Source organism: Hemiscyllium ocellatum, chromosome 39, assembly GCF_020745735.1.
Source record: "Hemiscyllium ocellatum isolate sHemOce1 chromosome 39, sHemOce1.pat.X.cur, whole genome shotgun sequence".
NCBI lineage: Eukaryota > Metazoa > Chordata > Chondrichthyes > Orectolobiformes > Hemiscylliidae > Hemiscyllium > Hemiscyllium ocellatum.
In genome coordinates, this window is record NC_083439.1 from 40,076,719 (window position 1) to 40,102,715 (window position 25,997).

A 25,997-nucleotide genomic window follows, 5' to 3' on the forward strand; every position below is an offset into this window, starting at 1 on the left:
GCCCCCCCACTCTCCCTCCTCTCCTCCCCGCACTCTCCCTCTCACTCTCCCTCTCCCACTCCCCCACTCTCCCTCTCACTCCTCCCCCCCACTCTCCCTCCTCGCGCCCCCACATTCTCACTCCTCTCCTCCCCCCACTCGTCCCCTCTCCTCCCCCGCACTCTCACGTCTCCAGCCCACTCTCCCTCCTCTCCCCCCTCCACCCCACACTCTTCCCTTCCACCCTGCACTCTCCCTCATCCACCCCGCACTCTCCCTCCTCTCCTCCCCCGACTCTCACTCCTCTCTCCCTCCCACCCCTGTACTCTCCCTCCTCTCCTCAACCCGCACTCTTCCTCCCCTCCCCCCCGCACTCTCCCTCCTCTCCCCCCCCGCACTCTCCCTCCTCTCTCCCACCCCTTCCATCCCACTCTCCCTCCTCTCCTCCCCTATACTCTCCCTCCTGTCCCAACTCTCCCCACTCTCCCCCCAATCTCCCTCCTCTCCCCCCAATCTCCCTCCTCTCTTTCCCGCCGCACTCTCCTCTCCCCATACTCTCCCTCCTCTCCCCCCCTGCACTCTCCCTCCTCTCCCCCCCACTCTCCCTCTCCTCTCCTCCCCCCAACTCTCCCTCTCCTCTCCTCCCCCCAACTCTCCCTCCTCTCCCCCCCACTCTCCCTCTCCTCTCCTCCCCCCAACTCTCCCTCCTCTCCTCCCCCCAACTCTCCCTCCTCTCCTCCCCCCAACTCTCCCTCCTCTCCTTCCTCCCCACTCTCCCTCCTCTCCCACCCTGCACTCTCCCTCCTCTCCCCCCCACTCTCCCCCGCGCACTTTTCCTCTCCCCCCCCGCGCACTCTCCCCCCCGCACTCTCCCTCCTCTCTCCCACCCCTTCCATCCCACTCTCCCTCCTCTCCTCCCCTATACTCTCCCTCCTGTCCCCCCCGCTCCTCCCCCCAGACCATTCCGCCTCTCCCTCCCCGCCCAGCGGCCGGAAGCCTCTCTGAGTCAGAGGGAGGAAGCGCTGAGCCCGGGCCGCCCCTCACAGGATGCTCGCGGCGCGGCCGGAGCACAGAGCGAGCGGCCGGCATGGGAGAGGTGGGTGTGGGCCGGCTCCGGGCTCCGGGGTCTGGGTGTGGGTCCGGGGTCTGGGTGTGGGTCCGGGGTCGTGGGTCCGCACTGCCCCCTGACTCTCTGTCTGTCTGTGTCCCCAGGATGGCGGCAGTCCGGGCCGGAGCGGCTGCATCCGCAAACAGTACGGACGAACACTGCTCGGGACCAGCTGGAAGGAGCGATTCATCCGCCTTCAGAGAGGCCGCCTCCTCATCTTCCAGCAGCAGGTGAGGGTCAGACTGGGGGGTGAGGGTCAGACTGGGGGGTGGGGGTCAGACTGGGGGGTGGGGGTCAGACTGGGGGGTGGGGGTCAGACTGGGGGTGGAGGTGAGGGGTGAGGGTCAGACTGGGGGTGGAGGTGAGGGGTGAGGGTCAGACTGGGGGTGGAGGTAGTCAGGGTCAGACTGGGGGGGGGTAGTGAGGGTCAGGCTGGGGGGGGGGGGCGAGGTTCAGATTGGGGGAGGGGTGAGGGTCAGACTTGGGTGGGGGGAGTGAGCGTCAGACTAGGAGGGATGAGGTCAGACTGGGGGTGAGGGTCAAGGTAGAGCCAGGGGCGGTGGGTGGAAGATGGCGGGCAATTGGGATTGTGTTGAGAGGGGCACAGGGGGTGTGGGGAAAGTGAGGCTGAGGGCTCTGACGGGTTTGACTGAAGGGACTGTTCTGGCTGGGAGACGGGGAGATGGTTTGGGATATTCAGTTGGCCTCAGGGTCTTTCTCGGGATCATGGGCTGTGATGGTTTGTTTGCAGGAATTTGTAGATGGTCCAAATATCTTGGATTGTTGTGGGGTTGAGGATCGGTTGAGTTGAGTAAAGTTTTCCTTTCAGGATGATGCCCAATGCGAAGAGATGGTGGAACTCGGGAAATATCAGCGATGCCAGGAACTCCGAGGATTTATGAAGAAGAACCAGTTTAGGCTGGTTCTGATCCGTCGATCAGGAACAAAAGTGAGTGATTACTTGGGAATACTGTAAGTTGGGGAGTGCATTGGGTTGCAGGTTATGCGTGACTTGGAGTGACTGCTAATTCTCGGTCAATATCTTTAGTAACTACAATAGCCTTCGATCCTCTCTCCTGCTGTCATTCAGTTTCTAGCTCCATACAAGCTGTCATAGATCAGACCAAACCCGCTCAAAATATATTAAAAAGTTAGTATAGATCCTAACTTTTTCCTATTTTAGAGATAAGCATTATGTTTTGGATACAATTCGATTGGTCAAACTATCAGACATGAAAAAAATATTATTTCTACACTATAATTAAAACACAGACAAAATAAAAGTAAAGAATGAACTTAACAGCGTTAGAGTGTGGCAACACTTTTCGCTGCATTTTTTCATATACATATAACAATAAATCCTAATTTAGTCATGACTAACTTTAAAAATGCTAACAAAATAATATACATTAATTACTGCTAATTAACTGTTGCAACATAGTAAAATCCCATAAACATACTCTTGGGAAAGACAAATTCAATAACATAGATTGTTTTGCTTGTCGCAATTTCGTGAACAGGAAGAGAACACCAGCTTTTAGTTGTAACAGAGAGAGGAGTAAGAGCTTCCATATCCAGCAAATACTGCTGAAGACTAAACCTACAAGAAACTTCTGGTTCTATGGGAGCTTAACCCCAGCCATTCAGACTGCTTTGATTGCTCCAACTTTATGAAAAAAAGCACTCCAAGGCTTCTCAAACTGTATACTTAGGAGCACACTGCTTGGCTCCTCTGCCTCAACATATCTTCACAGAAGTATTTTGTCCTTTTTTTTAAAACCACAGTATCATCACATAAACATATATGTCAAGTGTCTTCAAACTCCTTGCATTATGCTGCTTCTTCTCTATGTCTTCCAACCCTTTCCCTAGAAGTGACCTCAGGATGGTAACTTCTTTTTATGGAGTCTGACTTCACAAACCATATGCTTTGACCTGCTACAATTTACTCCCACCTTCATCTAAGCTATTGTTAAGTCCAAACTGGAAAGACAATTGTGCCCCATATTTCAACAGATATGTCAAAATACATCACAATTAGATTATCGAAATGCCAGAAGACTTCTATTCAGGACAAACACTTTTCATTCCAGGTGTCTTCATGAATAGAAAATAATTATTTATTGTCATGCACACTACTATGCAACTTAACTATACCCCTGCAAAGATTCCAGTTCCACGCATTCATTCATTGTTCAGATAAACAAATGACAAATGGTTTGACACAAAAACTGTTGGTAGAAAGATATAGAAAGGGTAAACAAGCTTATGAAAGTAATGAGTCCAGATTTCAAGGTGGATTAAATTGTGTCACATAGTGGTTAGCACTACTGCCTCACAGCACTTTGGGCCTGGGTTCAATTCCCGCCTCAGGAATGTGTGTGTGTCTGTGTAGAGTTTGCACATTCTCTCCTTATCTGCATGAGTTTCCTCTGGGTGCTCCAGTTTCCTCCCACAATCCAAAGGTGTGCAAGTCAGGTGAATTGGCTATGCTAAATTGCCCATGGTGTTAGGTGTTTTAGTCAGGGGTGAATATAGGGTGGGGGAATGGATCTGATTGGATTACTATTTCGAGGGTTGGTGAGGACTTGCTGGGCCGAAGGGCCTGTTTCCATACTGTAGGAAATCAAATCAAATAGTCCTTTTGATTTTTCTCTTGATGACAATGCTGTATGTTGGGCAATGTTACGTTTTTGCTTCCATGGTTGATTGGATGGACCTAGATTCTTTCTTGTGAAAGCTCTTTGTTTTAGGCTTCCTTGGTTTTCTGAGTTTTGGTGGATGCTTTCAGTTCGCAGGGTTCGAATGTTTCTCTGTCCTGCCCTGACACTTGCAGCTTTTTAACTCTCTGCAGCACGACCATTAGAGAGTTGTTGTCAGGCAGAATTCTTTTCATTTAAAAGACTCGATGTTGCTTAATCTCAAATTCTCTGGTACTGCTACAAAAAGCAGCATTGTTTTGCATGCTTAAAAATATGCAACACTTGATTTTTGGAAAACTATGGCTATTTCAAAAGTCCACCTTCCACTTTGGTTTATAGTCCCAAATACAAAAATATATGATTTCTTATCCCATGCTGATCTCACACCCATTGCTTCATAAATCCAACAATTCTTTTCACTCCTAGACCCTGTTTCAGATTGTACCATCCAGTAACATAAGCTTTGCATTCAAGGACAATCAGCATTGTAAGAAAGTGAGATTTAAAAAGTAGACTGTATGATCCCTTGAACCTGTTCAATCATGGCTGGTCTTTGGCTTAAACACTACCTTTCTTCCCACTGCCCATATCCCTTGACGTACTGGGAGGCCAAAATTGGTTAAACTCCACTTTAAATGTGTTCATCGATGGAGCATCAAGAACTTTCAGGAATAGAAAACTCCAAAGCTTTACCTTTGAATGAAGAAATTTCCCTCTGTCCCTAAATTCCCCAAAAAGGAGCAGAACTTCTCAGTGTCTGCTCTGCCCAGACACTTCATAATCAGTAATATTTCAATTAGATGGCTTTTCAGTCTTCTGAATTCCAGCAAATATAGGTCTGATTTACTCCGCCTTTCATCATGGGACAACACCTAATCCCAGGGATCAATCTTATGAACCTTCTGGCTCCAATGCAAATATGTGCTTTTGGAAATATGGAGTACAAAATGGCACACAGTACTCCCAAGTTTCCAAGTACATCAGGATCTTGTATAATTGTAGCAAGATTTATTTACGTTTCGATCTTTTTGCAATAAAGAACATTTAACTTCCTAAATGTCTGCTGTACGTGTAAAATGATGTATTCCCTATAGTTTCTTGATGTTTAAGCATCAACATTGACCAGTTTCATGACTTTAGAAAGTATTCTGCTCCCCACTCATTTAATCTATCTGTGTCCTTCTCAGAACCTAGATTTCTACTTAACTTTGTATCATAGCCAAACCTAAATGCATTACTCTGTCTCTCCATTTAAGTCATTGATATGTATCTAAATAGCAGAGACCCTAACAGCACTCTGTTAGACATAGACTGCAAACTTGAAAATACCTTTTTATGCCCACTATCTCCATCTTAAATGTTAACCAATTCTCTATCATATTAATATGTTACCCTCACTCAATGATCTCTAAGCTTGCCTATTTCTTTTTTGTGTGACACCTTGTAAGACTTGTTTTGGCACAGTACCCCAAGATCTACCCCTTCTAGTTGCATCCTCAAAAAGCTCATAAATACAATGGGGCCACCATTAAATCCAAGCTCCCATCACATATCATTCTGACTTTATTTATACTGTATTGCTGTTATCTGATAGGACAGTACTCTAGAAATTCCTTTTTAAAACCATCGCCACAAGATTTCCACCAACACGTTTTTGAGGTGATTTTGAATAATCAATGATGTGACTTTTCTGATACCACCCAAGAACAAAAATACCAAATATTGCCATCCACGCCAATGTTTTATGCTCTGCCTTCTAGCCACACATTTTTGTAATAGAGCCACCTGTAACGTATCAGACATGGTCCTCTCAGAAGCAAGTTGACTCCTGCTCTCCATGACCTCACCATGTTCTGAAACCTCTTTAACATTGTATCTCCAGCACCCTCCAAATTGCACTATAACTTGATTGAGTTTTTTGAAGTAACAAAGAGCATTAATGAGGGCAGAGCAGTAGACGTGATCTATATGGACTTCAGTAAGGCATTTCACAAGGTGCCACAACGATCAAGCTGGATTGAAACTGCTTATCATCATTTATATAAATGATTAGGATTTGAGCATAAGAGGTAAAGTTAGTAAGTTTGCAGAAGGTTACCTCAGATTACAACAGGATCTTGATCAGATGGGCCCATGGGCTGAGGAGTGGCAAATGGAATTTAATTTAGACAAGTTCGTGGTGCTGCATTTTGGGAAAGCAAATCTTAGCAGGACTTATACACTTAGTGGTAAGGTCCTAGGGAGTGTTGCTGAACAAAGAGATCTTGGAGTGCAAGTTCATAGCTCCTTGAAAGTAGAGTCACAGGTAGACAGGATAGTGAAGAAGGTGTTTGGTATGCTTTATTGGTCAGAGTACAGGAGTTGGGAGGTCATGTTGTGACTATACAGGAAATTGGTTAGGCCACTTATGGAATATTGCGTGCAATTCTCATCTTCCTATTGGAAGCATGTTGTGAAACTTGAAAGGGTTCAGAAAAGATTTATAAGGATGTTGCCAGATGTGGAAGATTTGAGCTACACAGAGGGGCTGAATAGGCTGGGGCTATTTTCCCTGGAGCGTTGGAGACTGAGGGGTGACTGAGAGGTTTATAAAATCATGAGGGGCGTGGATAGGCTAAGTAGACAAGGGCTTTTCCCTGGGAGGGAATTCGAGGGCATAGGTTTAAGGTGAGAGGGGAAAGAAATAAAAGAGACTGAAGGGGCAATTTTTTCATGCAGAGGGTGGTAAGTGTATGGAATGAGCTGCCAGAGGATGTGGTGGAGGCTCGTACAATTGTAACATTTAAAAGTCATTTGGATGGGTATATGAACTGGAAGGCTTTGGAGGGATTTGGTCAGGGCGCGGGCAGGTGCGACTAGATTGGGTTGGGATATCTGGTCAGCATGAATGAGTTGGACTGAAGGGTCTGTTTCCATGCTGTACATCTCGATGACTCAATTTGAACTTTGGCTCATTGTTTCCCAATAGCCATCTCACTGTTACCTTCTAGAACCCCTGTAGCCCCTGGACTGTCTTCACCCCTGCCTCTACCTTTATAGAGAGCTATCGAATTAGTCCAAATTTCATTGTCTTTCTTTTCTCCTTGATGTCAATATTACATTTTCATTAAGGTACATTGAATAAATTTGGGTTATATCTGTTTTTTTTGTGAACTGACCCTCTGTTCTAGGAAATAGTTTCTCCTTATTCACTCTGTACAAATCTTTTTTTCGGAACCTTTTCTGCTGTAAGGAGAACATTGCCTATTTTAGATAGATTAGATTCCCTACAGTTTGGAAACAGGCCCTTCAGCCCAACAAATCCGCACTGACCCTCCGAAGAGTAACCCACCCAGACCCATTCCCCTATCCTATATTTATCCCTGACTAATGCATCTAACACAATGGGCAATTTAGCATGGCCACATCTTTGGACTGTGGGAGGAAACCGGAGCACCCGGAGAAAACCCATGCAGATACGGGAGAACGTGCAAACTCCACACAGATAGTCACCTGGAATCAAACCCGGGTCCTTTGTGCTGTGAGGCAGCAGTGCTAACCACTGAGTCACCGTGCCACCCCAGTCTTTCTCCATAGTTGAAGTCCTCCATCCTTGAACCATTCCAGAAAATTTCTTAAGCGAGCAGTTTAAGTCCTTGACAATCCTATAGTGTCACCATAATTGGACATACTACTTCAGTTGAGGGCATTCCTGTTTTATAAAGGTCTGCTAGAACTTTCCTGTTTTGTGTTCTGTTTATGAAGCCTGCAAAGGTCCCGTGTGCAATTCTTTTTGAAATCTCTTCTCAACTTGTTCTGTCACATTGAACAATTTGTATACATAACCCTAAGAACATCAATTTCAACACTTCATTTAAAATTTAATGATTTAAATCTCATTGCAGGTCCTCATTCTTACTGGCAAGATTCAATTCATACATTTCTGTGTTAAATTTTATGTGCAATGGTTGCACTGTTGTCATCAGTCTATGTTCTCTAGAAATCTGTTGACAACCTCCTTGCTGTTTATATATTTTGATTTTATAACAACTACAAACTTTGAAATGATGATTTGTATATCAAACTCTTTGTCAATAATATATATCAAAAAAGGAATGGTCTTGAAGCCACTCCATAGATGATATGACCGTATTCTCTCCCCAGTCTAAAATGTGGCAGTTTATCATTGCACTGTTGTCTCAGCCAAGTTTGTGTCAATGCTCCCCTTTGGTTCATTGAATAGCAGGTTTGTTGACAAGTCTAACAAGAACTTTGACAAATGTCTTTGAAACACACACACAGTATTAAGTATACTGCCCTCATCAGCTGATAATACATCAAATAAATCAATCAGGTTATCAAACATGATTTGCCTTCAGCAAATATGTACTGACCTTCATTTATTACCCATATTTTACAGAGTGACAATTCATTTCATCGTTGCTTATTGCCTTGAGGGACCTCTCCACCACTGGTATTATTCTGTCATTTTGTTGTTGAGTTTAGTCCTTTTCCCTCTTTCAACCTTCTAGATTAGTGGGCGGCACGGTGCACAGTGGTTAGCACTGTTGCCTCACAGCGCCTGAGACCCGGGTTCAATTCCCGACTCAGGCGACTGACTGTGTGGAGTTCGCACGTTCTCCCCATGTCGACGTGGGTTTCCTCTGGGTGCTCCGGTTTCCTCCCACAGTCCAAAGATGTGTGGGTCAGGTGAATTGGCCATGCTAAATTGCCCATAGTGATAGGTAAGGGGTAAATGTAGGGGTATGGGTGGGTTGCGCTTCGGCGGGTCGGTGTGGACTTGTTGGGCCGAAGGGCCTGTTTCCACACTGTAAGTAATCTAATCTAATCTAATCCTCACATCAAACAAAAATTGTGCGATTGTGGCCTTTGCAATATGTATCATTCCTTTCAGAATTTAATTGGCCTCAACTATCCTTTGAAAACCCTTCTGCTCTTTATGTGATTTTATAAATGACTGAATCATAAAGATGTACAGCACTGAAACAGATGCTTTGGTCCAACTTGTCCATGTCATGACTTCAGTGTACCATTTATGCTACCTGCTAATCTGTTCTTGTACGTTGCCTCAGCCCCTTTTATTCCCCTTTTCAGTTCTCCCTGTACTTTCTATATTCTGCTTGGCTCTCTTTTGTATTATGAATATTACATTTATCATAATCATCCTTCCTCTATTTCATTTTAACGTTTTCACCTTTAGTCATTTGGGGAGTTCTTGTTTCAGATACCCGTCTCTCTTTTGGGAATGTGCCTAGTCTGAACTATCACTTTTATAAAAGCCTCAATTAACTTTTTTACAAATATTTTTTGTTTCTAATGCACTTGGCCAGATTTCTTTAAACTCATTGAAATTACTGCTGCTCCAGTTGTGTATTTGAATAGAAACACGAAAAGAAACACAAGGACCACCCCTGTAGATATAGAGGACTGGCAAATGATGGTTGGAGCCTCTGCTGTTTATTTCCTGCTTTCCTTAATAGCTTGAGATATGTTTCATCCAGACGTGATGAATCATCCATTTTCAAAATTACAAAACATCTTAATGTTTCCTCCCTCACTATGATTATCCAACCCACCATTTTACATTTATCAACTCTTTCCTATCTTTTGTGAAAAAAAAATTGTGAAGCAGCAAGCCCACCTCCACAGAGGTTACCTTTTTGGACTCTAATTGTCTTATCCACTCACCAATCCGCTTCTTTTCTGGACATCCACCTAATTATTCTAATCCCATTTTTCAGCACTTGGCCTGATGTCTTGTATGCCTTGATGTGGAGGTACTGGTGTTGGACTGGGGTGGACAAAATTAAAAATCTCACAACACCAGGTTATAATCCAACATGTTTAATTGGACGTACAGACTTTCAGACCGCTGCTCCTTTGTCAGGTAGCTAGAGGGGCAGGATCATAGGACACAAAATTTATAGTAAAAGATCAAAGTGACATACAATTGATACAATTAATTGAACAACCCATTATTGCTGTTAAATCTTTCCTCTCTTAGAATCGTTTGCAGGTTTTGATCAATTAAAATGTAAATCTCAGAGCTTCTTTCAAGTCACATTCCTGATAACTTAAGGTTTTATATAATAAAAAGAAGTGATATCTCAGCTCAAACAATGCCTCACGCAGGCCTTAACTGGGATCTTGGGTTCATGTCACACTACAGGTGACCACACTCACATGCATGGATACTCACATAAATGCACACAAGTCTATGGGGTGAATTTGTATTTGCAGATACATTATATCTTGTTCAAAAAGAACACAATCTGTAGGTAGTAAGTCCATGTGACATTTTATAAATTTCTACTTTGGAAATACAACCAGCCTGATTCAGGGTTGGAACACAGACAGCCTCTGACTTCACATTGTCTGAGCTGAGATGTCATTTTTATATGAAGCCTTGTTATTGGGAATGTGATTGAAAGAAGCTCTGTGATATACGTATTAATGAATTGAAACCTGCAACCCATTCTAAGTGATTAAAGACTTAACAGCAATCTAAGTTTGCTCAATAAATTGCATCAGTTGTATGACACTTTGATCTTTTACTCTGTGTCTTATGATCCTGCCCTCCTGATGAAGGAGCAATGCTCCGAAAGTTTGTACTTCCAAATAAACCTATTGGACTATAACTTGGTGTTGTGATTTTTAACTTTGTATGGGCTGAGAAGTGGCAGGTGGAGTTTAATCAGATAAATGCGAGATGCTGCATTTTTGGAAAGCAAATCTTAGCAGGACTTATACACTTTAAGGTACTAGGGAGTTGCTGAACAAAGAGACCTTGGAGTGCAGGTTCATAGCTCCTTGAACGTGGAGTCGCAGGTAGATAGGATAGTGAAGAAGGCGTTTGGTATGCTTTCCTTAATCAGAGTATTGAGAACAGGAGTTAGGAGGTCATGTTGCAGCTGTACAGGACATTGTTTAGGCCACAGTTGGAATATTGCGTGCAATTCTGGTCTCCTTCCTATCGGAAAGATGTTATGAAACTTAAAAGGGTTCAGAAAAGTTTTACAAGGATATTGCCAAGGTTGGAGAATTTGAGCTATAGGGAGAGATTGGGGCTGTTTTCCCTGGAGTGTCGGAGGCTGAGGGGTGACCTTATAGAGGTTTACAAAATTATGAGGGGCATGGATAGGATAAATAGACACAGTCTTTTCCCTGGGGTCGGGGAGTCCAGAACGAGGAGGCATAGGTTTAGGGTGAGAGGGGAAAGATATAAAAAAGACCTGCGGGGCAACCTTTTCACACAGAGGGTAGTACATGTAAGGAATGAGCTGCCAGAGGAAGTGGTGGAGGCTAATACAACTGCAACATTTAAGAGACATTTGGATGGGCATATGAATAGGAAGGGTTTGGAGGGATATGGACCGGGTGCTGGCAGGTGGGACTAGATTGGATTGGGATATCTGGTCGGCATGGATGGGTTGGACCGAAGGGTTTGTTTCCATGCTGTACATCTCTATGACTGACTATGTCTTGGACATGTCTGAATACTTCTTAAAGGAGTATGGGGGATTCTGCCTCGACCAACAGTACGGGCAGTGAATTCCAGATTCGCATTACCCTCTAGAGAAAGAGTTTTTCATCGCCTGTAAACCCTTACCATAAATCTATGCCCCTTGGTCATAGTTTTCACATCTCTGCTATAATGTGGATTCCAGATCTGCACATAATAACTGTGGCATAACCAACATTTTATATAGTTCTAGCATAACCTCCCTTCTGTTAAACGTTCTATACCTCACCTGAGAAAGATTAGTATCACATATGCCATATTAACCATTTTATCAACCTGTTCTGGTACCCTAAGGGACTGGTGTACATGCGCACAAAAGTTTTCCTGAGTCGAAGTACTTTTAAGGGTCATACTGTTCATGTATTTTCTTGCCCTGTGTATTTCAATGATATGGAATTGTTTTCAGCCACATGTGAAAATTTGCAGATATAGCATGTTAGCAGATCCCAGTGAGGGGAATCTCGAGAATTATTTTCCCAGGTTTACTAGCAGTAACCATTCAAATACTGAACCCAGTATATGAATGTAAAGTCTAGATTCTCAATCTGTTTACAACTGTGTTGTGATACACAACGGAGGAGGAGAAAGTGAGGTCTGCAGATGCTGGAGATCAGAGCTGAAAATATGTTGCTGGAAAAGCGCAGCAGGTCAGGCAGCATCCAAGGAACAGGAAATTCGACGTTTCAGGCATAAGCCCTTCATCAGGAATGAGGAAAGTGTGTCCAGCAGGCTAAGATAAAAGGTAGGGAGGAGGGACTTGGGGGAGGGGCGATGGAGATATGATAGGTGGAAGGAGGTCAAGGTGAGGGTGCACAAAACCTCACTCATACTGTAGCATCTCCTATCTGTGCATCTAACACCACAACTCACTGGGACATTCCACTAAGAAACTGATCCTTACACCTATAAAGTCTTTTGACCTACATACTTTTGAGAAATGAAGCTGAGGCAGAGCAGCACTTCACTCAAGTGAAGACCGGCAAGTTCTGTGACATACCCAAGTGCACAATGACATTTAATGCTGTGGCTTTGCTCAATGAATTGTGATGTTGTCTAATAGCCCAGTGATGCACATAAGTTATTCCAGCATTCACTTGCATACTACAGAGGGTATTTGTTCCAACAATGTTTGCTAATGATTCAAAAGATCATCAATCAAAAACTATTAAAGAAATGTTTCCTCACAAATCAAATAACAAGACTGGAGAGAAAATTTCAAAACTAATTAGCGTAGCATGGTGGTTAGCACTGCTGCCTCACAACACAACGGACCTGGGTTTGATTCGACGACTGTGCATGTTCTCCCTGTGTCTGTGTGGCTTTCGTCTGAGTGCTACAGTTTCCTCCCACCGTCCAAAGGTATGTAGGCTAGGTGGATTTCCCATGCTAAATTTCCCATAGTATCCAGCGATTTGCAGGCTAGGTGGATTAGCCATGGGAAATACAGGATTATAGGGTAGTGGGGACTGGTCTGGGTGGGATGCTGTTCAGACGGTCAGTATGGACGTGATGGGCTGAATGGCCTGCTTCCACACTGTGGGGATTCTTTGATACATTTAAGAAAGTAATTTATTACTCACGGCAAAAATAAGGAAGGAGTAAGGATGAAGAATTCTAGGAAGGGGGATCATATGTAACGCCCACTAAACAAAAAAAATGGAAACTAATGGGACTAAAAGCTGATGAGGTACTTGGAGCTGATGAATTGCATCCTAGGATACTCAAAGGAGTAGTTACAGACTTAGTAGATACACTGATAGTAAGCTTCCAAGAATCATTAGATTGTGGAAAATCTCAGAGGATTGGGAACTGTCAATATAATGACTTTATTCAAAAAGATTTGGAGATAAAAACTATAGGCTAGTTAGCTTACCATCTGTCATTAGGAAGATGTTGGATTTATAACAAAGGATGTAACAGCAAAACATTTAGAAATGTATAATATAATCAAGCAGAGTAGCATGGTTTCATTAAATAGAAATAAGCGTGATGATTTTTTGAAGTAATAATCAGGGAACCGGTAAATATAATATATTTAGATTTTGAAAAGATATTTGATAAGGTATCACACGCAGACTCCTTAATAAGACCTGAGCTGTTGGGGGTAGTATATTAGCATGGATACAGGATTATCTAACAAATAGCAGCCGGAGAGTTGGAATTAATGGGATATTTTCCAGATGGCAATCTAAGTGGCCTCACATGGATCAGTGCTGGGCCTCACAGTTATTTACGATATATAGTAATGATGAGGGAAGCGAATGTACTTTTGCCAAGTTTGCTGATGACACAAAAATGTGTAGGAGGCAAATGGTGATGGTGACCCAAAAAGTAGACAGAATAAAACAGAGACGGGTTACATGCATGGGTAAAAACTTGGCAAATGGAATATCATGTTTAAAAATGAGAGGTCATGCATTTTAGCTGTGAGAAGAGAGAAGCTGAGCATTATGTAACTGGAGAATGACTGCAGAAAATTGCAGCACAGTGATGTTTGGGGGTCTTTGCACATGAATTCCAAAACTAGCATCCAAGCTCAGTGGGTAATTGGGAAAGCAAATGGAACGTTGGCCTTTATTTCAAAGGGAATGGATACAAAAATATGCAACACTATTTGTAAAACTATTTAGACACCCCCTTAGAATGCTGTGAATATTGGTCCCTTTTAAGGGAAGGCATACCTGCATTGGAGACAGCTCAGAGACCGTTCACTGGGTTGACTCCGGGCAAGGAGGGATTTCCTAACTGCAATAGGTTGAGTGAGTTGCATCTGTATTCATTGAAGTTTAGAAGAATGAAAGGTGATTTATTGAAACAATTAAGATTCTTACAGGACCTGACAGGGTAGATGAGAGGTTGTTTCACCTGTGGGAGAATCTAGGATCAGAAGGAATAACCTCAGTAAGGAGTCACCCTCTTTTAAGAGATGAGGAATTTCATATTTCAGTGGATCACTAAATTCTTCACTGCAAAGAGCCAGTGGGGCTGAGATAGGTAGGTATTTAGTCATTAAGAGAATCGAGGGGTATCTAAAAATGCAGAGAGGTGAAGAGATTTATGAGATCAGCCATGATCTTATTGAGCAGTGGAGCAGACTCAATCGGCTGAGCAGCTTGTTTCTGCTCCCAGGTCTTATGGTCATCGGAGTAGACCATTCAAATCTTCAAGCTTGTTCCACTGTTCAGTCAGACAACAGTTAATTTTTTTAATCTCATTCCATATTCTTGTTATCCCTTGATGACTTTACCTCACAAATCTGTTGACCTCAGCATCTTCACTAAGAAATATTCAGTTGTCCCCCAGTCTCCACTGGCTTTTGGGAAGAGTTCTAAATGTCCAACACTCTTCCTGATTTGACTCCTAAATCTTAGTATTGAGAGTATGGTGCCAGAAAATCACAGCAGGTCAGGTGCATCTGAGGAGCAGGAATATCGGCTTTTCGGGCAAAATCCCTTCATCAGGCCGTTGCTGATGAAGGGCTTTTGCCCAAAATGTCAATTTTCCTGCTCCTCGGGTGCTGCCTGATCTGTTGTGCTTTTCCAGCACCACACTCTCGACTCTCATCTCCAGCATCTCTGGAACTCACTATTGCCTCCTAAATCTTAGTTCTGATTTAAGGTTATGACCCCTTGTTTTAGATTCTCCCATTGAGTAAACAACAATAATTTATTACAATCAGGTCCTTTCAAACATTAGATCAAATCATTTCTTGGAGAAAACAAAACATATTTATGCAATCTATTCCCATTAAATCCTTTTAAACCTCAATTATCAATCTGAAGTTTCTGGTTATGCTGTATCATCTTTCCTGATGTGTGGCCCTAAGATCCAAATACAATTCTTGGGACCCACTCAATCTCTCGACGTAAGAAAATCCCTCCAAACCAGAAGTCAGTCTAGTGAACGGTCGCTCCAATGCCAGTATATCTTCTCTTAAAAGGGATCAATATTCACAGTATTCTAGGTGGGGTCTAACTAGACTTAGAAATATTTGCCTATTTTTGGATTTGACCAAGGCTCTTCTGTACAGCTGCCCCGTCACTCACTTGCCTCTACATTCCAGTTTATTGTGTTAATATTCTATTTGCCTTTTAATTATATTTTTACTGGCTCTTACTGGTGTATTTTCATGGATGTGTGACTTTCGGACTCAATGTCCAAATATCTTTGTTTACGTCTTATTTGGTCACTACTTAGAAAGATTTACAAAAAGTGAGTAACTTTCTATTTGACCAGGCAACATCATCTGCTACAGCCACTTTATCTGTATCCCTCAGTAACTCCTTACTCAGATCTATACAACTCAGTGTATCTCCCAAGTTAGTGACATCTGAAACCTTGCAGACACAACTTTGATGAGTACAGTTCTCGCGTAAATTCCAAGGGAAAAACAGTTGTCATATTCTGTCAGTCAAAACATGAGTTATTCATTCCTTTTCTCTGTTTCCTGGCTCGCAAACATCTTCTAATCATAAGACCATAAGAAATATAAACAAGAATACACCATTTGGCCCCTCAAGCCTGCTCTGCCATTTAATAAGATCCCAACATTCCTCACTTCCACTTTCCTGCCCTTTTCCTGATCGTGCTATGAATCAAAAATGCATCTATCCCAGCTTTAAATATATAGGAAAATCTGCTATAAATGCTTTTTGTGGCAAGGACTCCCAAACACACTCAATCCATTGAGAGAAGGTATTCCTCCTTGACTGTGTTAAATTGGCACACCTTTATTCTGAGACTATCCCATAAGATTGTGTTACAACATCAGGTAAACCCCTCTATTAATTTAAACCTGACAAAAGAAAAGCTTACCTTGCGCCGTAATCTGTTATGTTCCGAGAGGCAAAGAATGAAAGCAAACAAAGTCCAAAAGAAATTAAACAACTATTTACAATTCCTTTCTCAAAAACCCCGATTAACATTTACAAAAAACAATTCAACTTTCAAAACCAGGCAGCTGTCGAATCTTCTCTTTATATCTTCCGCTGCAGATTTTTCTCCGTTGTCTTTTCTTCAGTATTCTGCTGGACGGGTCTTTCTATGAACAGGTACTCTTCAGAGAGCTATTCGTCTAGCAGTTTATACTTGGCAGTTCTCCCCTAACTGTTCAAAATGTCCGGTCTTATACTGCAAAACATCGGATCATTTCGTTGGTTTTGATGTCACCAAAAACATTATATTTCAAATGCAAGTGGATTTTTTATCTTGGGACATAATTTAAACTGATTGGCCGAATTTGAATTTGTTTTTGTTCCATAACAACACGACTCCAGCTATTTGTTTCAACCAAGTGTTACATTTTTACCTTGTTCAGGACACACTGTGCTTTCAGTTAGTCTTTGCTAGCTTTTCAACTCTCTGAAAGGTATAGTACACCTTCATAACAATTATCTTCAAATTCAATGCAGTTTCAATTTTGCTTCTAATTTCTTGTAATTTAGCAAAGTTGATATCCATTTTGTCGCCTTACTTTGAGTGAAAGCCATTGGATCCTGGAATGTTATCTAATTTACAATTCATTATTTTCTCCAATTTTGTTTTAATCTTAAATTCTAGCCAATTAGTTTCTTCCCCTTACTTTACTTTTAGTTTCCATACAATTGCTGGTAATTGGTTTCTTGCACTGCTATGTAAATAATTGCAAATTGCTTATTTATAACAAGTCCGTAATTTCCTTAGATATTTTCAAGTAAACCTTTTCAGAGATGATAATACTCACCTCTGGTGCTGGTGGGACTTGAAACTGGGTTTTTTGGGCTCGAGGCTTGTAATGTTCTTTGATATTTCCAAATCAACCTGTTCAAAAATGTTATAATATAATACAAACCTTCACAAACATTGCATGTTATAATATGCCTCTGGATATGTGGGTCTTGAACTCAGGTTTCTTGGCTCAGAGGCAGAGACATACTGCATGTCAAGATTCCTTGTAATTTACTAATATTCTTTAGATAGCTTTGAAACAATCGGTGTGCCCTTCTGGAGTAGGTGGGACTAGAATGCAGGTGACATAGCTCAGAGCTAAGGACACTTCATATCCCTCATATTTTGCGGATTCCAGAATGACACATAATACTCTAGCTGTGACCTGACCAACATTTTATACAGTTTCAGTTTACTTCTCTAAACTCTATGCCTTTCTAACTACTTTATCCATCTGTTCTGATACCTTAAGGAGCACGTGTATATGCAGGCATTCTGATAAAGTCATTCTGATCCTCAGTGCTTCCCAGAGTACTACCATTCATAATACATTCCTTTGCCTCGACTCCGGTTTCCTCCCACACTCCAAAGATGTGCAGGTCAGGTGAATTGGCCATGCTAAATTGCCCGTAGTGTTAGGCAAGGGGTAAATGTAGGGGTATGGGTGGGTTGCGCTTCGGCGGGTCGGTGTGGACTTGTTGGGCCGAAGGGCCTGTTTCCACACTGTAAGTAATCTAATCTAATCTAAAAGCATCATCTCATATTTATCCAGTTTGAATTCCATTTGCTCCTGATCAACCCATCTGACTAGCCGTCTAATCTTCTTAAATCTCCTTGCTATTTGCTACATCTCCAATTTGTACTGTCTGTGAACTTACTGATCAACCCTCTGACATTCAAGTCTAAATTATTATACAGGTATAAACCACAAGTTGCAAGGGCCCTAATAGTAACTCCTGTGGGACCCCACAAGGATATAGGCGACCAGTTTGGAAAAAAGAAGTCCTCAACCATCATCCTTTGCTTCATGCCATGCAGCCAATTGTGGATCTATTTTCCCAAAATTCCTAGGATTCCATGGGCTCTTTGTTTTCTGTCTCCCATGCAGGACCTTATCAAAAGCCTTGCTGACGTCCAAGTAGACTACATCAAAAGCATTGCCCTCATCTACACACCTGTTCATATTTTTGAAAAATTCAATCAAGTTGGTCAGACATGACTTCGCCTTAACAAAACTATACCTTCTGTTCTTGATGAATTCTTGACTTTCCAAACGCAGTTTAATTCTGTCCCTCAGAACTGCTTTCAATTGCTTTGGTTGCTTCGCAAGCACCAATGTTAGACTGACTAGCCTGACTGACTGACTGCAGTTTACTTAGAGTCATAGAGATATACAGCACAGAAATAGATCTTTCGGTCCAGCTCGTCCATGCCAACCAGATATCCCAACCTAATCTAGTCCCATTTACTAGCACTTGGCCCATATCCCTCTAAACCCTACCTATTCATATATTCATCCTTTTAAATGCTGTAATTGTACCAGCATCTACTATCTCTTCTCACAGGTCATTCCATATACTCACAACCCTCTGCATGAAAAGGTTGCCCCTTAGGTCTCTTTTATATCTTTCCCCTTTCACCCTAAACCTATGCCCTCTCGTTCTGCACTCTCCCACCCCAGGGAAAAGACTTTGTCTATTTATCCAATCCATTTCTCTCATGATTTTATAAATCTCTATAAGGTCACCCCTCAGCCTGAAATGCGCCAGGGAAAACAGCCCCAGTCTGTTCAGCTTTTTCCTGTACCTCATATCCTCCAACCTTGGCAACTTCTTTGTAAATTTTTTCTGAACCTTTTCAAGTTTCACAACATCTTTTTGATAGGATGGAGACCAGAATTGTAAGCAATATTCCAAAAGCGGCCTAACCAGTGTCCTGTATAGCCACAACATGACCTCCTATACTCAATACTCTGACCAATAAAGGAAAGCAAACCAAATGTCGTCTTCACTATCCTATCTACCTGGGACTCTACTCAAGGAACTATGAACCTGTACTTGAAGGTCTCTTTGTTCAGCAACACTCCCTAAGACCTTAGCAGGAGTTATGCAGTTAATGGTAAGATTTGCATTTCCAAAATGCAGCCCCTTATTATCCCATTTTGATTAACAGTGCTGTTGGCTATCCTCCAGCCCTCTGGCACTTGTCTTGTGGCCAGAGAGAAATTGAAACTTTTTGCAACCGCCCTTTCTATTTCCGGTCTTGCCTCACGCAAAAACCTGGGATCCATTTCATTGAGTCCTGAAGATTTATCTACTTTTAAGCCTGGCAGGATATGCAGAACCTCCTCTCTTTCTATGCTAATTAATTTAGTTGTATCATTCTTCTCTCTGATTTCTATACCCATGTCACCCCCTCATTACTGAATACTAGTGTGTGTAGGAGTGTTTAGATTAGATTAGATTAGATTAGACTTACAGTGTGGAAACAGGCCCTTCGGCCCAACAAGTCCACACCGACCCGCCGAAGCGCAACCCACCCATACCCCTACATTTACCCCTTACCTAACACTACGGGCAATTTAGTTTGGCCAATTCACCTGACCCGCACATCTTTGTGACTGTGGGAGGAAACCGGAGCACCCGGAGGAAACCCACGCAGACACGGGGAGAACGTGCAAACTCCACACAGTCAGTCGCCTGAGTCGGGAATTGAACCCGGGTCTACAGGCGCTGTGAGGCAGCAGTGCTAACCACTGTGCCACCGTGCCGCCCGAAAAGTTTAAAAATTCCACTCGTGAAATTACATTTAAGATGGTTTCTCATCTAAGTTTTAGACTTGGACCTACACCTGATCAATGAGAGAAAATGGAATCTCTATCTCAAAATACTTGAAAGAAATAACGCGTTAATCTTTTACATTCCAGGAAATTGAACTAAAGTTTGTGATATCCTTCCTTATAAATGAATCCAGGGTGTCCTGATATCATTTGCAAAATTCACACTACACTCCCTCCACTAATTCAACTCTCAAGGAATTGAACATCAGCCGTAACTAAGTAGGAGGTAGTTACAGCAGATCCTGCAATTTGTATTGAAAACAAAGAATGCTGGAAATCATAGTGGGCCGGGGAGCATCCATGGAGAGAGAGAGAGTGTGAGAGAGAGAGAGAGCGAGCGAGCAAGCTAACAATATGAGTCAAGATGGTTCTTCATCAGAGTCGGCGTGGAGGGTGGAACATTTATACAATGGTGGGGTGATGGAGTGATGTGGAGAAAGGGTGTACATAATACAGATTAAGAGACAAATGTAAGAATGGCAGAACAATGGTCTGTTTAACTGGCAAACTGGAAAGAATAGACAGTCCCGTTGGAGTGAGGGGAGGGGAGAGTAGAGACATGGTGACAGAGAATGTAACAAGTAAAGCTAAAAGAAAGGCAATAGGAGTGGGTTCACAATCTGAAGGTTTGAACTCGATATAAAGTACAGAAGGATGTAAAAGGCTTAGTCTGAAGATGAGATGTTGTTCCTCCGGTTTGCTCTGTGATTCGCTGGAGCATTGTAGCATGCCGACGAAAGACAAATTGGCATGCAAGCAGGATGCTGTGGTAAAGTGACTGGCTGTGGCAAAGTTGGACTGGAGGTGTTTTGCAAAGCGGTCACCCAGTCTGCATTTGGTTTCTCTAATGTAGAGTATGCCACTTTGGTTGCAGTGAATACAATACACCAACTTGGAGGAGATACAGGTGAAATGCTGCTTCACCTGAAAAGACTGTTTAGGCCCTGGGATGGTGAGCAGGGAGGAGGTGAAGAGGCAGGTGTTGTACCTTTTGCGGTTATATGGGAAGAGGAAGTGGTGTTAGTAGTTGAGGAATGGACTCTGGTGTCCTGGAATGAACGGCCCCTGCAAATGCAGATGGATAGTGAAAAGGTGATGTGTTTGGTGGTGGCATTCTACTGGAGTTATAGAGTCATAAAGATGTACAGTTCGGAAACAGACCCTTTGGTCCAACTCGTCCATGCCGACCAGATATCCTAACCTACTTTAGGTCCGTTTGCCAGCACTTCGCCCAAATCCCTCTAAACCCTTCTGATTCACATACTCATCCAAATGCCTTTTAAATGCTGTAATTGTACCAGCCTCATTGGCAGGTCATTCCGTGCATGCACCAAAAGTTGCCCCTCAGTTCCCTTTTAAATTCTCCCCCCTCACCCTAAACCTATCCCCTTTGTTTCTGGACTCTCCCACCCCAGGGAGAATGTTAATTTATCCTATCCATGCCCATCATGATTTTATAAACCTCTGTGAGGTCACCCTCAGCCTCCGACGCTCCAGGGAGAACAGCCCCAGCCAATTCAGCCACTCCCGATAGCTCGTTTCGTCCAACCTTGGCAATATCCTTGTAAATCTTTTCTGAACCCTTCCAAGCTTCACAATATCTTTCCTATAGGAGGGACATCAGAATTGCACACAATATTCCAAAAGTGGCCTAACATGTCCTGTACAACCGCAACATGACCTCCCAACTCCTATACTCAATGCTGTGACCAATAAAGGAAAGCATAGCAATACTGGGTATAGTGGCACAGTGGTGAGCACTGCTGCCTCACAGCGCCAGAGACCCGGGTTCAATTTCCTGCCTCAGGCGACTGACTGTGTGAAGTTTGCACATTCTCCCCGTTCCTCCCACAGTCCAAAAATGTGCAGGTTAGGTGAATTGACCATGCTAAATTGCCCGTAGTGTTAGTAGAAGGGGTAAATGTAGGGGAATGAGTCTGAGTGGGTTGCGCTTCGGTGTGTCGGTGTGGACTTGTTGGGCCGAAGGGCCTGTTTCCACACTGTAAGTAATCTAATCTAATCTAATCCTTGCAGGACATGGGGTGTGGAGAGCTGTAATGAAGGTAGCTATGTAAGTCAGTGGACAGTTTATTCCCTGAGATGGAGACGGCGAAGTCAAAGATATGAAGGGAATTGTTGGAGTTTGACCGTGCAAAAATTCCTGATGAAGGGCTCCTGCCCGATACATCGATTTCCTTGCTCCTCAGGTGCTGTCTGACCTGCTGTGCTTTTCCAGCACCACTATAATCTTGACTCTAATCTCCAGCATCTGCAGTCCTCACTTTCACCATGCAAAAATTATACATGGGTGGATATTGGAGACAAAATGAACTAATTTTTCAAGGTCCAGATGGTGGTGTGAAGCAGCACCAAAACAGTCCTCGGTGTGCTGAAAAGTGTTGTGGAAAGGAACCTGTGTAAGACTGGAACAAAGATTGTTTTGACATACCCCATAAAGGGCAAAGCATAACTGGGACCCATGTGGGTGCCTATAGCCACTTCATTACTTGGCAGAAGTCACTAGAGTTAAAGGAGAAATTGCGCAGTGAGAGAACAAGTTCAGCCAAGCTGAGGAGAGTGGTGGTGGATGTGGATTATTCAGGTCGAGGTAGAAGCGAGAGCTGTCAGACTATCTTAGAGATATAGAGGGATTAGACAAGGTGGATAGAGACAAGCTTTTTCCCAGGATGAAGGATTCAGTAATGAGAGGTCATACTTTCAAGGTGAGAGGTGAGAGATGGAAAGTTTAAGGGGGATAAATGTGGCACTTCACACAGAGTGGTGGGCATTTGGAACGCAATGCCAGCAGAGGGGGTAGAGGCAGGCACGGTAGATTCATTTAAGATGCATCTGGACAGATGCATGAGTAGGTGGGGAACAGAGGGATACAGATGCTTAGGAATTGAGCAACAGGTTTGGACAATACATTTGGATCGGCTCAGGCTTGGAGGGCCAGAGGGCCTGTTTCTGGGCTGTAAATTTTCTTTGTTCTTTTGATGAAGTGGAGGGGGTTGTGGCTGAGAATTGAAAATTGTTAATATGACGGAGACCATCAGAGGAATCTTGAATGTAGGTGGGCAGGGTCTGGACAAAGGGAGAGCAGATGGAATCATGGTAGGGGGAAGTGAGCTTGGTGGGACAGGAACAGGCTGAATCAGTGGACCAACCCAGGCAATCTGGTTTGTGGACTTTGATAAGAAGATAGAAATGGGCTGTTTGGGATTGGGAGCTGTAAGGTTAGAGGCGTTGGGACGATGATCTCCAGCTTGTCTTTGTTTGGCAAACTGCAGTGCTGCAGCGAATCACAGTGTAAGCCGAGGGAGCAACATCTCGTCTTCAGACCAGGCACTTTAATATTGAGTTTAACACCTTCGGATTGTGAACCCACACCTATTCCTTTCCTTACTTTTAACTCTATTTGTTACATTCTCTGTCACAATGTCCCCTTTGCTCTCCCCCCACTTCACTGGGACTCTGTTCTTTCCAGTCTGGCAGTTAGACACACAACTGTTCTGCCATTCTCACATTTCGATCACCTAATCTGCACCACCTTTCTTCCCCAGCACTCTACCCCTCTACCATTGTATAGATGCTGCCCTCTCCACACTTCATGTTACTTCTGATTAAGAGTTAAAACTCAAAATGTCAGCAAAAGCTCTCAATGCCAGCAAAACCAAGGAACTCACTATTGACTTTCAGCGGGATGTTACTCATGCCCTCCCTACACATTAACAGCATCGAGTGGAGAATGTCAAGCTCCTGGGAGTGGTCATCCACAACAAAGCTTTGTTGGACTCTTCATGTGGACTCACTGTTTACAAAGTCCCAACAACTTCTCTTCTTCCTGAGGCAGCTGAGGAAATTTGGCATGACGGTGAGTACCCTTGCCAACTTTTATAGGTGTGCCATTGAGAGTATTCTGTCTGGATGCATCACCACCTGGTTCGGCAACTGTACCATTCAAGATCAGAGATGGTTACAAAGAGTGGTGAACTTGGCCCAGACAGTCACAATGGCCAACCTCCCATCTATAGAATCCATCTACCAGGCCCACTGTCAGGGAAAGGCCGCCAGCATTCTCAAAGATCCATCCCACCTTGGGAATGTTTTTCGACAACCTCTACCATTGGGGAGAAGGTACAGAAGCCTGAACACACGCACCAGCTGATTCGGACCAACTAGTGACAATAAGTTCAATTCAATTCAATTCAAACGTTAGCTTGCTGTCCCCATGGATACTTGAAATCACTCATTGTGATTTCCAGCATTTTTTGTTTACAGATCAGCTTTAACTAGTAGTTTCTTATCAAGCACTTTTTCAAATACCTTTTGAAAATCCATGTGGCATCCATATCCCTGTTCTCTATTCTAGTCTTAAAAAAAAGTCAACCAGATTCATTAGGTGTGACCTACCCTTTACAAATGCAGTTCTGCATCTGTTTGACCAGCTGAATGTTTCAAGGTGTTCAGTCACCTGGACCTTAATTATAGACCAATAATTTCCTGACAACGTAGATTAAATTAACTGCTAGCAGTAATTCCCTCGTTAATAATATCTTTTAAATAACTCTGTGAGATGTAGTTTTGAAAGCGAAAGAAATCAAGTCAATTTTGGAAAATTATAATATTGCCATTTGTTCTTACCTGCTTTCTTTAAAAACCTGGGATGAAAACATCTGATCTTGAGGACTTATCACTATCAAAGTGCCATATTTTTCTTCATTTCATTACTTACTCACATCAGTGAGCCCCTGATTCAGTGTTCATTTCCTTGAGGTTTCCAGCACTTAAGGTAAAAACTGATAAGTGCAGAAAAAGAACAATACAGACCCTTTGGCCCCCCATGTTTATGTCAACTATGATGCCATTTTAAACTAATTGTATCTGTCTGCACATGGTCCATATCTCTGTATTCCCAGCCCCTTCATGAGTCTGTCTAAATGTCGCTTAAATGTTGCTGTCCAATCTGCTCACACCTACCTGGGCACCTATCACCCTTGCACTTCTTTAAACTATGCCCCCCTTTCACCTTAAACCTATGCTGCCTGGTAATTGCCATTTCCACCCTGGGGAAAAAACTCTTGACTATCTGCTCTATGCATGCCCCTCATAATTATATGTACTGCTATCAGATTGCCCTTCAAGCATCCTCTCACTCTAGTAAACACCATCCAAGTTTGTATAACCTCTCCTTGTAGCTAATACATTCTGATCCAGGCAACACTATGGTAAACCTCTTTTGTACCCTTGCCACAGCCTTTACACCTTTCCTATAGCGTGACAACCAGAACTGCACGCAGTATTTCAAATGCAATCTAACTGAAGTCTTATACAAATGCAACATCACATGCCACGCTTACTGTCAGTGCTCCAGCCGATGAAGGCAAGTGTGCTGCTTGCCTTTACCACTTAAAAGTCATCCAACCATTAATGTTTCTTAATTCCAGTCAATCCTCATTCCATACATCTTAATTGACATCTTCCCAATTACTGTGATTGTATCTTTTATCATCTGTGCTACTGTTTCTCCTTTTCCCAATTTAAATATCCCATTTATTGACCTTAGCCTGAGAAGTTTAGTTCCTAATCTTGCCAAATTGTAACCAGTTCTGCAGTGCCCAGCACATTATTAGTGGAACAGCTTTAAAGACACTATTATTTCAATAACTTTCTTAACTTTTTGTTGGTTACCTTGGTGAGTAAACCTGTTACTTACTTGAGGGCAACCAGAATTCTGCCTGTGTCCTAACTCACGGCATGTCCCATTTTCTTTCTGCCACATACTCACTTGCCTCTATTGGCCCTCGTCAAGCAGCTTGTTCACTTTAAAATTCTTATTCTTGTTCAATCCTTCAATGGCTATCTTTCTGAATCTTTAATTTTCTTCCACCCACAGTCCTGTGAGATATCAGCTTTTCCTTAATCTTGGCCTCTTGTAATGTTCAGTTAATGGCTGTGTCTTTAGCTGTCTGGAGGTACTTGCTGTATGTGTGTGTATATGTGTGTGATGGGGGGTGGGGAGCAGAGGGTGGGGAATCTGCAATGAATCCTGACAATAATTAACAATAAATTACTTGCCACAGTTACTACTATTTCAAATTATTTTGTCATAAGATCTTCTTCCGGTGCCATTTTCTTTTG

The 25,997-nt window shown here is 42.9% G+C and overlaps 1 protein-coding gene across 1 annotated transcript in view; it reads left to right on the plus strand.

Annotated features, from left to right (window-relative positions):
• Positions 1-917: 917 nt before the first annotated feature.
• LOC132834230 (pleckstrin homology domain-containing family O member 1-like) overlaps positions 918-25,997 on the plus strand; it is a 58,679-nt gene continuing 33,599 nt past the window's right edge. Inside the window, exons 1-3 of the mRNA XM_060852893.1 lie at positions 918-1,075; positions 1,192-1,317; positions 1,917-2,036. Coding sequence (XP_060708876.1) covers positions 1,067-1,075; positions 1,192-1,317; positions 1,917-2,036 — 255 coding nt within the window. The 5' untranslated portion in view covers positions 918-1,066. The remainder of the gene's footprint in view (positions 1,076-1,191; positions 1,318-1,916; positions 2,037-25,997) is intronic.